Source organism: Thunnus maccoyii, chromosome 10, assembly GCF_910596095.1.
Source record: "Thunnus maccoyii chromosome 10, fThuMac1.1, whole genome shotgun sequence".
Taxonomy (NCBI): Eukaryota; Metazoa; Chordata; class Actinopteri; order Scombriformes; family Scombridae; genus Thunnus; species Thunnus maccoyii.
In genome coordinates, this window is record NC_056542.1 from 14,796,585 (window position 1) to 14,812,214 (window position 15,630).

The 15,630-nt window shown below is 44.5% G+C and overlaps 1 protein-coding gene across 11 annotated transcripts in view; it reads right to left on the minus strand.

Moving 5' to 3' along the window:
• Positions 1–15,630, minus strand: part of LOC121905499 (glutamate receptor ionotropic, NMDA 2D) — a 79,106-nt gene that overhangs the window by 21,812 nt on the left and 41,664 nt on the right. For 9 of the 11 annotated variants that reach the window (XM_042423751.1, XM_042423750.1, XM_042423749.1 and 6 more), the window contains 2 exons: positions 13,544–13,779; positions 6,245–12,624 (listed from right to left, as the gene is read on the minus strand). The exons of the other annotated variants lie outside the window; for them this stretch is intronic. In XM_042423751.1, coding sequence (XP_042279685.1) covers positions 9,418–12,624; positions 13,544–13,779 — 3,443 coding nt within the window. In that variant the 3' untranslated portion in view covers positions 6,245–9,417. Of the gene's footprint in view, positions 1–6,244; positions 12,625–13,543; positions 13,780–15,630 lie in introns of those variants that run through there. 11 annotated transcript variants of the gene reach the window in all.

Genomic DNA, 15,630 nt, shown 5'->3' on the forward strand with positions numbered 1-15,630 from the left:
AGTTTTGAACCGTGGCCAAACCAACAGATCATCCACTAACATGAGCAAGACAGGCATTTGAGCTGAGACGTATTACTATTCACAGTATGTGCAAAATACTAACAAGAACTCAAATCCTCAGCTGTGGGCTGCAAAACCTTTCTCACTGCTGCAGGGAGGAAGAGACGGTTGTGAACAAAATGTGCTCAAGGGGAAGGATGAAAGCAGGAGGGCAGGAGATTCAGGGTAAGAGGGGCGATTGGATAATGAGGCGATGGGAGAACAAGGTAAAGTCTGAGGATATCTTAATCTTCATCCCAGTTTTCTAGGATGAATTCCCTTTGGGCAAATGGCACACACACAAAAAAAAAGCACACACACACACACACACACACACACACACACACACACACACACACACACACACACACATATACACACACACAGTACACACATAGAGGCAAACAAGAACGTAGTATGAATAATTATTGTGTCCTAGATGTGGTGGTAATGTTGCTTCAAACATATTGGCTGCAGCAAACAGCAAATTCATGTTTCCGTTGATGTTACTACTCCATCTTAAGGACTGTTTGCATAGACAGCTATTAATTCTTCCTACTTTACATCCTGACAAATGGACAACAGAGTAAAACAAATCTGTCAGCATCAAAATACCAATCTAACATGCAAATAAAATATACACAATAGATATCAACATTAGAGCTAAAATGATGAGTCAATTAATCTGTTTGTTAATCCACAGAAAATTAATCAGCAACTACAGTATTTTGACAATCAATAAATTATCTTTTCAAGCGAAAATGAAAAACATTCTCTGGTTCCAGCTTCTCAGATGTACTTTGAGTCTGTTTTATAATTTAAATCTGTTTTCCTCTATTTTCTATTATTGCAAATGGTATATTCATGCTTTTTGGATTGTTGGTCGGACTAAAGAAGCATTTTTAAAATGTAAACTTTGGATAATTATGGAGGGCATTTTTCACTATTTTCTGGCATTTTACAAAGCAAATGATGATTAATTGAGAAAATAATCACTGGATTAATTGACAATGATAATAATAATTAGTTGCAGCCCTTACCTGCATATTTTTTATAACCTCAAAAAAGCTAAATTGATAAGCAGTGAACAAGTGTGTCATCACATGTAAACTTCCTGTATCTTCTCTGTCATCACTGGGGCAACATGTGAGATGGACCAGTTGGCATAATGAGGTACAAAAATAGAAAATACAACTGCCCCTTCAGTGTGCATAATATTTTGAGCTTTTACACAGATCGCACGATTCACATTCACACAGTTCCTGGTGATTCAAAATAAAGGGACAAATTTGCATTCAAGATGGTATTTGCATTACTGTGTAAACACTCTGCATTCATTACCTTTACAAATAGCTTGGGATGATAAAAAGCATGCAAACATGCTAACATACAGACACATTTGTGCACACATTTTCTCTCTCTTGCTTCCTCTTTACTTGTCTCTCTCTCTTTCATACACACATACAAACACACAAACAAATAGTGTGCATTATCCGCTGTAGGTCAGTTAGCTCATTTTTCTCTGGTTGGGACACAGTGTGGCTCATGTGAAAATGGAGGAAGAGAGAGATTGGCTGTGTAGATGGAGAAAAAAAAAGCATGAGATGAAAGGATGCTTGGGTGTTTTTTTTCAACTTCAGAGATCAAGACGATGAGTTGTAGAACCTTGCGGCACTGCACACATGATGAAAAAGAAAGCAGCACTTGCTTTCCACATGTACTGTATATGTGTAGATAGATAGATAGATAGATAGATATTTTTACAATACATTTATCGTGTAAGAAAGACAACTGTGTCGGTAAAGTGAAAGAAAAAACAGAGAAATTTACGATAAAATGCAGTAGAAAGGAAGATCCACTGGGAGGACTGCAGGATTTTAAAGAAGAGATAACCAAGGATAGAGTAGAGCAGAGCATAAATGAAATGACAGAGCCAGTCAGAGGAAACAGAATTGAAAGAAAATCAAAACAGAAAGACAAGGAAACCTGTTACTGGCGGAATACCGAGGAAAGATGGAGGGTGAGAGGTGCAGGAGCATCAGGACACTGCACTGCATAGCAAGAGACAACGCTAGTGTCGCTAGAGAGAGAGAGAGAGAGTGAGAGAGAGACAGAGACTGACGGAGAGAGACAAAGATAGAAAGAGAGTGAGAGAAAGTGTTAAGCCCTGCACCACAGACATGCGTTACAAATCCCCAGGGAGCTGGTGGCAGATCAGTACAGGATCAATCTGCCGCACCTCAGCAGGGACGCAGCGCACTCCTTCCATTCCCACACACCACTCATGAATGTGTCACTGCACTGTATGTGTGTGCATGCCTGTATGTGACCATGAAGTTGGAACAGAGGCGACTGAGTGACTGTAGCAGTGAGGAGAGAGGAGGGGGCATGGAGAAAATGGAGAGCAGGTGGAAGGAGGCAGGAGTTAAACAGGGTGTTGAGTTCAAATGTTCACAACAGACCGATCCAAACCATATATTTTACAACTTCAAGATAAAAGCATAGTTGAGCAGCATACACTTGAGATAATGTATATTTAATCCAATAAAACTGTATACTTTTATGTGAAATCCATTAAAGCCCTAAAAAGCAAACTGTATCACTGCTGGCATCTAACTGTGCCCCGCTCTAAGATAAATGATGGAAGCAAGTGATAGAAATCCCACATGGGAGATTAAGGATCAGTTTATCCCCCTCCACTCTCCCATCATAGCCATTAGAGAGAAAAGCATAACACTGACCTCAGATCAGTGTTTGGGGACACCATGATCCAACTGCCTGTAACTCAATCTTATTAGAGCGTTAAGTCATTACAGCATGTACACACAGAGGCCTCACAATGCAATTAGCCATTAGCCCATCACACTGACAAAGCATGGCTAATTAGCAGATCGCAGACGCACAGGGAGCAGAACAAAACATATTTAATATCCCCATCAACCCTCTTGCAGAATATCATGTGTCAGGTGCTGTTTAGGTTTGTTTTTTTTTTTCATGCTTGGTTGAGCTTGATTTTAAAGAACCAAGTTTGTATTTGTGAACACATTTAACGCCAGCATCAAGAGATTTTCCACAAAGGACAATGAAAGATGAAGTTAGTTTCATATATTTTCTGTGTTCGCCACCCTATTGGACTCTATATATTCCTGATATAATGACTTTTATCCATGAGGGGTAAAAAAAAACACAAAACAAACACAATGAAATAATAAAACAAAAAAACCAAGGGCTATCAATGCAAATATCATCCTACAGAGGTCTAAGGATGACTTGCCAGAGAGCTACATCAGGGTCAGGTCTGTTTAAAATTCTGTTTTGATCAGCAAATGCACATGTGTTTGTTGTAGTAGAAATGGAGCCGGTCAGGTGGCTTTGCCTGTTGGCTGGAGTTGAGAGTTGAGGCAGAGTGTTAGGTGTGTTGCTCTCTTTGAGGGTGAAAGAAGTGGATTATGTTAGGTCAGCTCTGGCCAGATCAAAGCAAAACTCTGACAAGAACCGAGAAACCTCTGAGAAATATGTGCAAGCAAGCGTGTGCGCGCATACACACGCACATGCACGTACACACGCAGGCGTGCACGCACACACGCACACACACACACACACACTTTGGCAGAAGACTGCCTGTCAGAATGCCAAAAAACTACTCTTTGAGCTCTCCATAAATTTACTTTGAAGGAGTTCTGACTGGGTAATAGCTTGTATGGAAAATACTGTCATAAGTAGGAATACACACACACACACACACACATACTGCACAAACACAATCTCAAAGCCCCTTATTTATAATCGCATTCATAACAAAGGAATTGGAAGGAAACACAGCACCACTGAAATTAATTAAAGAGAATCATATTTTATGAAGCAATTCTCAGGAAGTAAGTGCAGCACTGACCCTCCAGCCCCACCCCAGACAGACAATGTCAAATAAACTAACACATTTAAATTAGGGCATAGACCAGACCAGTCTGGGCTAGGAGCAACATCACCCTACTAGCAACCCGCCTTAGCAACCCGTAAATAGGCCTATAGTGTTGGAGAGGTTACTAGAGCAGAACTGGGCCTTGTACAATGCTGGAAACATACACACTGGTTTCTGTGGGTATATGTGCCCTGTCACTCTGGTAGGATAAGGTTCTCATGGTGCAACATGCAGACCCTGGACCTGGTGAGTACAACGCATGGCACTCCTGTATTTCCTTGATATAATTCATGGCCGATTCAGCCAATGAGGACCCTGTTTGAATTCTGGAGCACCACTCGTATTGCTTCCCAGGTCACGGGCCAATAGAGAGAGGGGATGAGCTTGAGGCTGCACCAGGATCTCTTTCAAACTCAGGCACTAGACAAGCCTGGAGCACACTGCACTAGGCTGGACTGGACTGTTCAATGCATACAATTTGACCAAATAGTAAATCTAATAAATCAAAGCAGATTAGGACAACAAGGTAAATCAAAAGCGGAGCAAGTCAGCAAAGAAAAACAAATTGAACCTGACGAATTTAAACAGAAACTGATGGATCAGAACAGGCAGGACAGTGCAAAGCAACGCAGGACTATACAGCAAACACAAGAGACAGAAAGCTCAAAACAAGCAGAACATTGCGAATGTACTTAACTTCCTCAGATAACCAAATCTCTGAATCAAATTTTATCCAAAAGACTCTACATTTTCAATAAATTAGAGTAGCTACAGTGTGTGTGTGGTGTGCATTGTGTGAGGTCACATGTGTGCCTGTGTGGGACGATCAGACTACTTGAGGCGGTGCTTTAGATTGCAGCTTAGTGAGGGCTAGAGGAAGATGAGGATCATTGGCTGAGTGATGTACGCATTGTGTGTTAAATATGCATGCACAGCAAAATGTGTGTGTGTGTTTTTCAGAAATAGCAGGAGGGGAAAAAAATAGAGGGAGAGTTGAGGAGAGCACTACAGAATCATGCTGCAGTGGGCTTTTAGACATGATTACTGCACATGCAGTACACATACATGGCATAAAACACACTACTCTCCTGACTGGTTTCAGGCTGTCAGTGATATGAAGGTTTTGGGATGACATGCAGGGATGCACAAACTTAGGTTTGAAAGATTAGGTGATCAACATAATAGAAACATTTTTATCATAGCCACTTCAAGCCAAACCAGTCCAGTCTAGATCAGCATAGACAGCAGACACGTCACCACCATGCTGCCCCTCAGCACTCCTTCAAAGTGAGCTTTTAAATATTTCACCTCCCATTGATTAAGGTCAGGACTGAGCAGAGGGGAGCATAGCAGATCTTTGACCAGTGCTTTGGGGAAAGTGAAGGACATTATGCTATATTACCCAGCAGGCACCAGGTGGTGGCGGTGCAGAGGACACCATGGCAACGCCATGAAAATGCCATGGCAACACCATAGCAACTGTGGCCTCATTTGCTCGCTGGTGGTGTGGTACAGCCCAGACTTGCTACAGTGGCGTGGTCGTCAGATACACACTTCAGTCACATCATTAATAGTAACATTGTTCATTAATTATTTCATCAATCAATTAATTGATCATCATCATCAACAATCAGTCAAAAGGAGCAAGAACACAGTATCTACTGGTCTCTGTTTTTTGCTAAGTGAGAGACAGACAGAGGAATGAGCTGATTTAAAAAAAGAAAGTGATCAAAGGAAAAAAGCAAAGGTCAATGGATGGGGTTAATTAACAAAGAGATTGCCATATGATAAAACTTTAAAAAGAGGATAGGTGGAGAATGTTCATAGCTTGTTAATGAAAACCAGGAGAAAGAACTGCAGAGGAGAGCAGGAAAATGCAAAAGAGACAGCAGACTGTGAGAGAAACATCCTGATGTGTAAAAGCAGTGAGTGTCAAAAAGTAATGTTAGGTAGTACGAGAGGAGTGACAGACTGATAGCTATAGTAGATACAGATGAATAGAGAGTTTAGACTTTTACTTGTCTTTTTTGTCACAGGCACTAATGTCTTCACAGTCATATAGGAGGAATCGAAATTCAAAAATGATTTCAGTGTCTAGAATCGCTACAAAGCTAAAACATTTAAAACTATTTCATCTAACACTTCCTCCAAATATACCAATCTTAACTAATATATATATATATACCTGTATGTATATATATGTATATATTTATTTGTACATATATATTTCTTTATAGATAAATGATAGAATTCAAATGATAATTGAATACAATAAAATATCTCAGTTAAATCACAGTATAACATGGTACATTCTCAAAAACATAGTATATTTTAATATATTCTTTTTTCTCAGCATAAAAGAAAATAAATAAAACAAAATAAGCAAGAGGGTTTTTAAGAGTCACTTCTGTTCATGCAGTCACAGACTTAAGTATTAGCGCCTCAATAGAAATCAATAATGCTCAATGACATACCAGGTTTAAGCCCTGTTGATTGGTTGAAAATGACTGTGTTCTACGACACAGGAAGCAATCAAACTGTTGCCGTGGTTTCCACTGTTGGGGTGGAGAGTAGAGCGAGCTTACTACCTCATGGAAAAGGTGGCTGCCCTGGGTCCTAAGCATTTGCTACAATTGAACTACACAACCCTCCCATGACAAATCTTTGAGATTTCATTCAGTTAAACATGCAATGATTCTGGGGCTTTCCAAAGGATGAGGAAATGGCAAAAGCATTTCTCTAAAATAAAGACAGATTGTTTTAAAAATTGCCCCACGCGAACTAGAAAAAAGCAATCCATGTGCAGATAAAAGGTACTGTCTGCCCTCACTGAAAGGCAAAGGAGTCAAAAGGGGAATTGAGAAGGTCAACTAACCCTTCGATCTGTGACAACATGCACAAACACAACGCACAGTCCCTCACATAGCAGGTCAACCCCCCCTCCTTCTAGCCGTTATCAACAGCATCCCAAAAGCTACAAAGTCTAAAAGTAGATGTTCTTTTGCTACATCATGTCAAAGTTACATTCAACTACAATAGAAGAAGAGCTGGGCTGTGGCTGGTCTTAGTGTGAGAGATGAGGTGGATATGTTGACCTTATGAAGATGGAGTCTATCATTGCAATGTTGGCAACGTTGGCACAGTTTACACTGTAGATGGCTTTTGGCACAGCTCACAGAAGATGCAATGCTACAGTTCACTACTCTCTTATGAACACATAGCACTTCGTATTCATATTGGTCAGCCAGAGCCAGATGCTGTGGACTCTAACTCATAAATCACAATCACATCTGACCAAATTAGATTATATCAATCCAACATGTAAGAAAATCATTGAAGATGTGGAACATCTGACTGCGGCTGAAACAAATGTTCTCATTTTAAAATAGACAACACCAACAACAAAAGAAAAACAATTACAATGTCTCAGATGCAAACAGTTGTGCCATTGCATCCCTGTCACATTGAAGGTGGGAATATTGCTCAAAGTCAAACAGTCATCTGATAATCTTGATAACAGGAGTTATTATTGACTGCATTCAATGAAGTCTCAGCTATTGTGCACCTCAAATTGGAACTCAAAACATTCACAGTAATTTGTTCAGTCTTATTTGCCAAAAGGAAATAGTCAAAGTACAAGATTATTTCCTCAGCACAAGTGTCTGTGGTACTTTGTTATTTGAACCTTGGTTACAGTGAATTTTATTGTCCATAATAGCAACATGAGTTAACATCAAGTGATTTTTTTTTACATGTCAGCAAAATATGTGACCTGTAGATTGTGCAGTTATAACTGTGGCACACACGTCTGAAAAATACAATTGTGCTTCATGTAATCCATCATCTACAAACTCTGCCAAGGTACAGTATAGTAGTGAAATACAATAATATCCTCGGAGAGCTTTTACAATGCGCTGCACTTGATTCAATTTCCCTCACTTCCTCTGAATCCTCTGAATATATCCTGACTAGCCACTTTCATAAAAGCAATAAAGTTCATAGCTGCACACCCCTTGCTTTGTATTATGCAGCCACAATTATAAAATCCACTAGAAACCTCTTGCACAATTGTCTCCGAAGCTTATTTGAATATTATACAGCCATCTAGTGCCAATTACAGATATTGCACCAATCACCCCCTTGATCCACTTATATGATGGTGAATTATGCGTTGTGGGAAAAAAAAGATGGGTCTTTCTCTATGAAAACAAATTACTTGAAAAAAAATCTTGCTTAAAAGCTCCTGTGTGGAAATTTGGCACTGCTACTGAATCATTCCCACTTCCAACACTAGCCACATCCAGCCTCCTCTTTATTAAAACACTAACACAGTGAGAGAAATATATTGATAGAATAAAAAAGAGGGGTGGGGAGAAAAGTCTGAGTAAGAAAGTAAAGAAAAGACAGACAGAAAAAGAAAATCTGCTACATGTCTTTTTTGTTCTTATTGTTATTTCTCTTTTAAAGTTCAGTTTTTTGTTCAAATACTTTGATAATGTGTGTTCCAGTCCTGCTTGGACCAGAGGCGACATGACAAGCTCCAACAGGGAGGAAGAGAAGTTGTTCCTGTTCAATCTGATTGGTTAAAAGGGTTTCTAGCAAAACATGACATCTCGTAGATGGTCCTGGGGTAGAGCTAGATGGGTCTGATGGTGTCATGAGGTCAACGGGCAAATAAATAGCACTGTCCTCACTGCCCAGTGAAAGGTGATCAGGCAGACAGAGTGCATGAGAGAGGTGACTGCATTGCTTTTCATAACAACTGATTTACAAAAGGGAAGAAGAGGGGGCAGTCTCTCCAACACCAAGAAGCAGTCCACCAATCCAGTTCAAAAGCCAGCAGCCAATGAGGACAGGGAGCCAGAGTCTCTGGACCAAACACTGGCATCTTTCGGGAGAGGGTGGGTCTCTCTATATCCCACCAAGGTGTGTTCTCAAAGCCAGAGGGAGGGAGACGTTTTGAGCATATATCTGTGTGTGCGCTCGTGCATGTGTGTGTGTGTACAAATATGACATCATTACTCACAGGTTGGAGACTATTCTTATCCATAGTTGTGACTCGGGGAGGGGAGGAGAACCGAAGATGACATCACAAAGCTCAATTCTGAGCGGAGGAGAAGTTCTGGGGCTGCTGTCCCCGGTGATGCAGCCTCGCCTTCACTCTCGTCGTCATGGGAACCATCCAAACGGATGTAGCTCACCCTGGTGTGGCATCTCACCGTCGCCCTCACGAGAACGCGTACAAAGGAGCGGGTGGCGGTAGTGTTGCTCTCACACTGAGTAGTGTTAGCAGTAGAACTACTGTCGACATTAGTTCCCGCAGTCATGGTCGCTAATTGATTACCTATGGTCACCAAGGCAGCCATATCTCTGGTGTCATCCCTGGCTCCAGCTGCCGTGGCAGCATGGTTCTCAATAGCAGTGGTGCTTACTACGTCTCCCTCTCTCCTCTCCCCCTGTCATACCTCACTCTCCAGGCTGGAGAAGTGGGCCGACCCTCGGCGTGAGCACAGACTCTTGGCTTTGAGTGGCAGGTGAGGGGAATAGAACCTCCGTGGCTGTGGCACAGAGCGCAGTCTCTGATACTGGAGTTTGGCACTGGCCGAAGCCTGAGCCTGACCCTGGCTGGCCATCCCTACCCCTGCTGGTGGTGAGACGGAGGATGAGGACGGCGGAGGTGGGATGGGCATTGGGAGGGAAGTGGGAGACATGGACGGCTGCTGGGGTGGCGACGGTGAGGGCAGAGGTGGATGGTCTGTGGGCTGTGTGCTGAGGCTGAGGTTAGATTGGCTGCCTGATTTGGCCTGACTGGGATCTGGTTTGGGAGGCAGAGACTTGGGACGAGAGCCCCCACTGAAGCTGTGGCAGTGGGGGAGAAGCTCTTCCTGGCTATGCGAAAGCGCAGTTGTTCCTCTCTTGGAGTGGGAGGCATGCGAGCGGCTGTGGGGATGTGGGTAAGGATGAGGTTGGGGGTAAAGGCTACAGGAACACATGGTGGCCCGTCCTGTCTCCTCCCCTCTGTCCCTAGCTCTCCCCTTGCTCTTCCCTCCTTCACCCTTCCACTTTTTCTCTCCTTTCACAGGGATCTTGTCCATAGACCAGTATCTTCTAGGTGGAGGGAAGGCTGCCGGAGGTGGCGGCCAATGTGAGCCCAGCCCCCCGCTCCCTCCTCCTGATCCCCAACCTACACCTGGCCCTGAACCCCAGAAATCAGTACCAATCCAGCCCTCTGCCCTTGTTCCTAGTAAGGAATCATCTCGACTGTTGATACTGCCCCCTTTCTCTCTGGAGGGGTAAGTACCAAAGAACCACCCTCCTCCGCCTATGCCCCCTATTCCAGTACTGCTTCCCCCTGCACCTCCTTCCCAGTACCTTTCAAAGCGGCCAAACTCTCCTGACGAGCCCTCATCTGAGTAACTGTCCTCTGGCCTTGCCCTGTCCCTCTCTGATTCAGACACTGCCCCCCTACCTGCCCTCCTTCCCCTCTCCTCCACCCTCTCCCTCACTCTTTCCCTCTCGTCCTCATCCTCATCATCATCATCCTCATCATCCTCAGAGTCCCACTCATGGAAGGACAGCCCTTCTCTTGTCTGTGCTTTCTCTTTTTCATAATGCATTAACAAAGGACGCCGCTCTCCGACTCTACCACTGTCATCCCTGTCCATCCCTCCACTTCTTCGCCGCTTATAGGAAGGAAGGAGTGGGTGGAGGGATGTTGGAGGAGTATTAGAGTCATCTCCTCTTCCATTCACCCAAAATTTGACTGATGCAGGGAGTTTGTTGAGGTTAGGGTAGCGCTTACTGGGGGTACGATGTCTGGAATGCGGGCGTGAAGATTTGGGACGCCTTTCCCTGCTTCTGCTGCTATCCTCCTCTTCCCTGTCATTGCCCTCCTCTCCTCCCTCTCTCCTGACTCTCTCCCTCTCTCCTTCCCACGAATCCCGTCCCTTCTCTCCAAATGTGCTCCGATACTGAGTAGAAAAGGAAGAGTAGTCTTGCATTCCTTCTTCTCTCTCTCCCTCTGCCTCTCCTTCCCTTTCTGGCTCTACATCTCCCTCCTCTGGCTCAGAACGTTTTCCCCCAGTCGATTTCTTCCTTTTCTTTGTCTTCAGTGCCTTCTTCTTCTTCTTTTTCACCTTTCGCCTCTTCCTTTCTCTCTCTCGCTCTCTTTCCCTTTCTTCCCTCTTTTTCCTCTTTTTATTCTTTTTCTTTTTCTTCTTCTCTTTTTCCTTCTCTTTCCTCCTCTTCTTTTCCCTTTTTTGCCTCTCAGCATCTCCACCCACTCCACTCCTTTCTCTCTCACTCCAGCTTGCCCACCACTCTTGAAGTTGAGACAGTTGGCTCCCCCCTCTCTCCCTCTCCCGTTCCCTTTCTCTGTCACCCCAGGATGTGCGTGGTTTCCTGGGGGGTATGGGTGGCGGCAGGCGCCCGTGGCTGAGGGAACGAGGCCTGATGATTGAGCGTTCCCTCTCCCTCCCCCTCCCAAGGAGGAGGCTTGACTCTTCTGTCAGCTCCTCATCATCATCATCATCCTCACCATCTATTCCTCCAGTCCTGTCTCGTGTGCTCCTGGAAGAGCTGTAAGAGTAAGTTGGAGAGGTGGAGCGAGAAGATGAGGCAGATGACGACGTGGATGTGGATGAGGTGGTCGACGAAGAGGACGAGGAAGTATAGTGCAAGGATGCGGAGGGAGAAGGGGGGGTATAGGAGGGGCTGAGGGGTACTGGCACAGGAAGTGAGAGTGGGGGAGAGAGGGGGCGTGCCCTCCTCCCTCCTCCCTCCCTCACTCCATCACGTGCTCCTCCCCTCCGCCCCAGGGGCAGAATGTTCTCGTACAGCGGCCCTCCGGGCTCTTTGGGCTTCTTGGGCCTGCGTTTCCTCCAGAAGGATGAGGGGAGAGGGGGAGAGGGGTGTGGCAGCGGGGGTGTAGGAGGCAGAGGGGCCTGACTCTTAGGAGGCAGTCTGGGAGTTCCCAGAGGTTTAACGGCCCCTTTCCCCTGACCTCCGCTGCCACCTCCCACCACCCTCTTCCCCACCCCGTGGTCCATGCCCTTCTCTGAGTAGAAGGCCACACTGGCTGGAGGGGGCTGGGGGTGGCCCCTGGGCATAGTCTTGGGGGTCTGGGACCCTGCCTGCTGCTCCATGCAGGGCCCCAGTCCCTCAGGGTCAATGGGACCATAGTATCTCTTATAGCCATCAAGTCCCCCACCCCCTCCAGCAGTTGAAGCCCAGTTTGGTGGGACTTTCTGACCAAAGGGTCCCATGTCAGTGATGGCCCCCCTTACAGCCATAGGGTTGGTGGCTGTAGCAGATTTGGGCAGCCTCCAGCGATCCACCACAGCCAGTCTGCGGTCTGGCCGGGGCAGGAAGGTGGAGCAAGGGAGGGGTGCACCAGCAATGGGGGTGTTAGACGGACCCAGTGCTGTGCCGGAATGCACCACAGTGGGAGGAGAACCCGGTAGAGGTGTTTTGTAGACGGGCTGTGGTTGCTGTTGTTGCGGTTGTTGCTGCTGTTGCGCCATGGCAATGACTGGGTTTGTCATAGACGTTGAGACAACATGTGGCTGGGAAGGGACTGTAACCATCGCAGTGTGGTGATGAGTAGGCAAAGATTTAGCTCCACCTGGTGCTGTTTCATCCTCAAAGCTACAGCAGCTATACATGCCCTGAGAAAGAGAGGACAAATAAGAAACATAAGAAACAGTATTATTCAGAGTGGCATGAAAGAAAAAATTAAATGTTGCTCAGAAAATAATAGTTCAGACATAGATTGGCAACAAATGTTACAACATAGATGTGTACAGATGCAGCAGATATAACTACACACGTACACAAGACATTGTATTACTGTAAATACATGAGAGATAGCGAGAGGGAGGGAGAGAGGAGTGGAGAAAAATGGATATCATAAAACAACAATCCAAAGAAGTTCCAGTTTTCAAAAGAAATGCAAGATTGCTGTTTTTCAGATAAACATCCATTCCTATTTATAGTACAGTAGTGCATTGTTTGGTTAATGAAATTGAACACATAAATGCATAAATTAAACACAGTAGTGGAATTGGATAAATTATTATCAGTGAAGCCACAATAATCACATGTATATGGTGTGGGCTGTTTCTGTCAAGGTCACTGTCAAAGGAACAGGATATCCAGGGTGTAAGCAGAATTGAATTTCAATTAATCTCCCGAATTGACTGAGTGGAATTGAATTGACCTCAGACCTCACGCTTTCCAACACTCACACTCGGTAACAGATAAGGGCACACACAGGCAGGAACACACATGCTTACACGTGTGTGTGCATATGGCTACATGCACAGCATTTTGGTTCCATAGACGTTGTCCTGTTTTAGTGTAGCATGGTTTTCATGCAATAAAATAAAGGGAAACTCATTCACTGGTTGCCACAAGAGGTTTTTTTTTTTTTTTTTTTTACAGAGTGAAAGTTAAAGCATTAGCAGTGGGAATGTGGATTTAAAATTTGGACAAAAACAATTTTCAGAATGTCTGCAAAAAAAAAAGTAAGACACATAGTGTGCTGGCGCAGAAAAACACTAGACATACACAGACAAAAGCACTTACCCTACTGATTGCCAGGAGAAAGTCCAATTTTCCAGAGCTGGTGGCCATGCAGTGGCGCAGCTTCCAGTAGACCAAGTGTTCCCAAGCAAACACCAGCAGACTGAGGCCCATAGCCACCAGCAGCATGTAGAAGACCCCGGCCATGTTGTCAATATCTAGTTTACTGCTCATCACCTCAATTTTGTCATTATGGCAGATACCTGATAGCCAGAGGCGCTCCAGCATCTCAATCTCATCTGGAAAGGGGACGGGTGGGGAGGTGGGGTGGGCAAGGATGAGGAAGAGAAGTGGGAAAAGGGAAATGGATGAGGTTAAAAGGGTGTGGTGCACAAGGAAAGAAGGGCAAAGAAAATGGGGGAACATAGGCAGTGGAGAAGAGTAGGATTGAAATGTGCAATAAAACAAAGAAAGTAAAGAAAGACAGGACAAGACATAAAGGGGTTAAGAGATGAGAGAAGGGATTATGTTAGAAGAAAAGTTAAAGCTGGGAGGCTTGAGGTTATTTCAAGGTTGTAGATAAATAGATTGATAGATAGTCAGATAAATAGATAGTTACAGAGGACACACAGAGAGAAAGAAAGGCTAATAATAAGCATTAAAGTACAGGTCTACAGTAATGCTTGCTGTTTGCCCATTATCCAAGGTGACTCGTCAAGGTCAGAGGTCAGTAAAACAAAAAGCAGCACTGTGCCCAAAGTAACAAAGAGAACGGAGACTGGGGAAAGAGAGAGTTCAAAACAATCAAGTAGCTCTGAGAAGTAAAATGGCACAGACAACCTAATCTAAACATTGTAACCAAGAGTAAATGAGGAGAGGAGGAGAAAAGGAGACCAGGAGTCACAGTGAGATGGTTGAATAGTTTGTAAAAAGCATGGAATAGGGAGAGAGAGATGGAATAAGAGAGTTGGGAAGAATGTTTTATATAGGGAGAGAAAGCGCAGCATTCTTTCTCTGTCCACAAACGCGTCAGGGGAAATGAGACTGACAGAGAGAGTTGGAGGGAGCTGGAACAAGGGAGGCAGAGATGGAGGACGAGAGGCTGAGATTGTGTCGTTATGACAAACAGCGGGAACACTCCTCAGCTTGAAAAGGATGAGAGGAGAGAAAAAGAGGGAAGAATGTGAAGTGAGAGAGAGAAAGAACTGATAGGAAGGGACAGAGACAGAGTTAGAAGATCATAATCATTTAATTGTGCTGGAGGTATGGTCAGAATCTCCATCAAGGTGGTTAAGCTCTGGGGGATTCAAGATTCCCATCTGTTGACCTACCAGGAACCAGGCAAGACCGTTTTACCCACAACTCTGCCTTTTCATTTATGATCTCACTGACCTAACGAATCTGAGCTGCCCTGCTAAACCTGTGATAGGCTGCGGGGGTTGCTGGTGTAACCATAGTGATGGACAGCCAGAAGATGCAGCGTATGATTCATGATGGAATTAAAGAGGCGTATTCTCCAAAAGAAGTCGTAATGAGAGCTTTCTGTTACACTAACAGCAACGGCAGGGTGAGCAGAACCGCAATAACCAGGTCTAAGGTTTAAAACTTGGCAAGTCACACATCCACTTCCAACACCACACTGCTCTGTGAAAACTCAAGCTCTAGCTTTTCATTTGTGCCATCATTAGCTGTGCTTGCGTAGCTTAGATGAAGCAGACTCAGTCATCTGTGTGATCTGGCTAATGTGTCTCCTGTAGAACATCATTAGCCCATCAGCCGTGGCCTCCAGCTAAAGCAACAGATGGACACAGTGCTACTGCAGCCCACTGGCAGACTCAGGTAACAACTCCCTGTCTCAGATTCACTCATACACACTTATGTTCCAAAACACAAAGGTTTGTTTTTAAGTGTAGCCTATTGGAGAGGATTTTTCTGTGTCAATGACCTTCAGTAGCAGCTGTGTGTCCAAACATGAGCCTGATGTGAGAACAGCATGTGTCTTAGTGAAGGAAACAGGTAGTCTCCTGTCGGTCCTCCACTTCCCCAGCTGAATTCTTTCTCTAAGCTCTAATTCTCATCTTATGGCTTTCCTGCCATTTGACTTCCAGTGATTCATCTTGTGCTTCTTCGCCTCCCTCTTTTGCAATGTG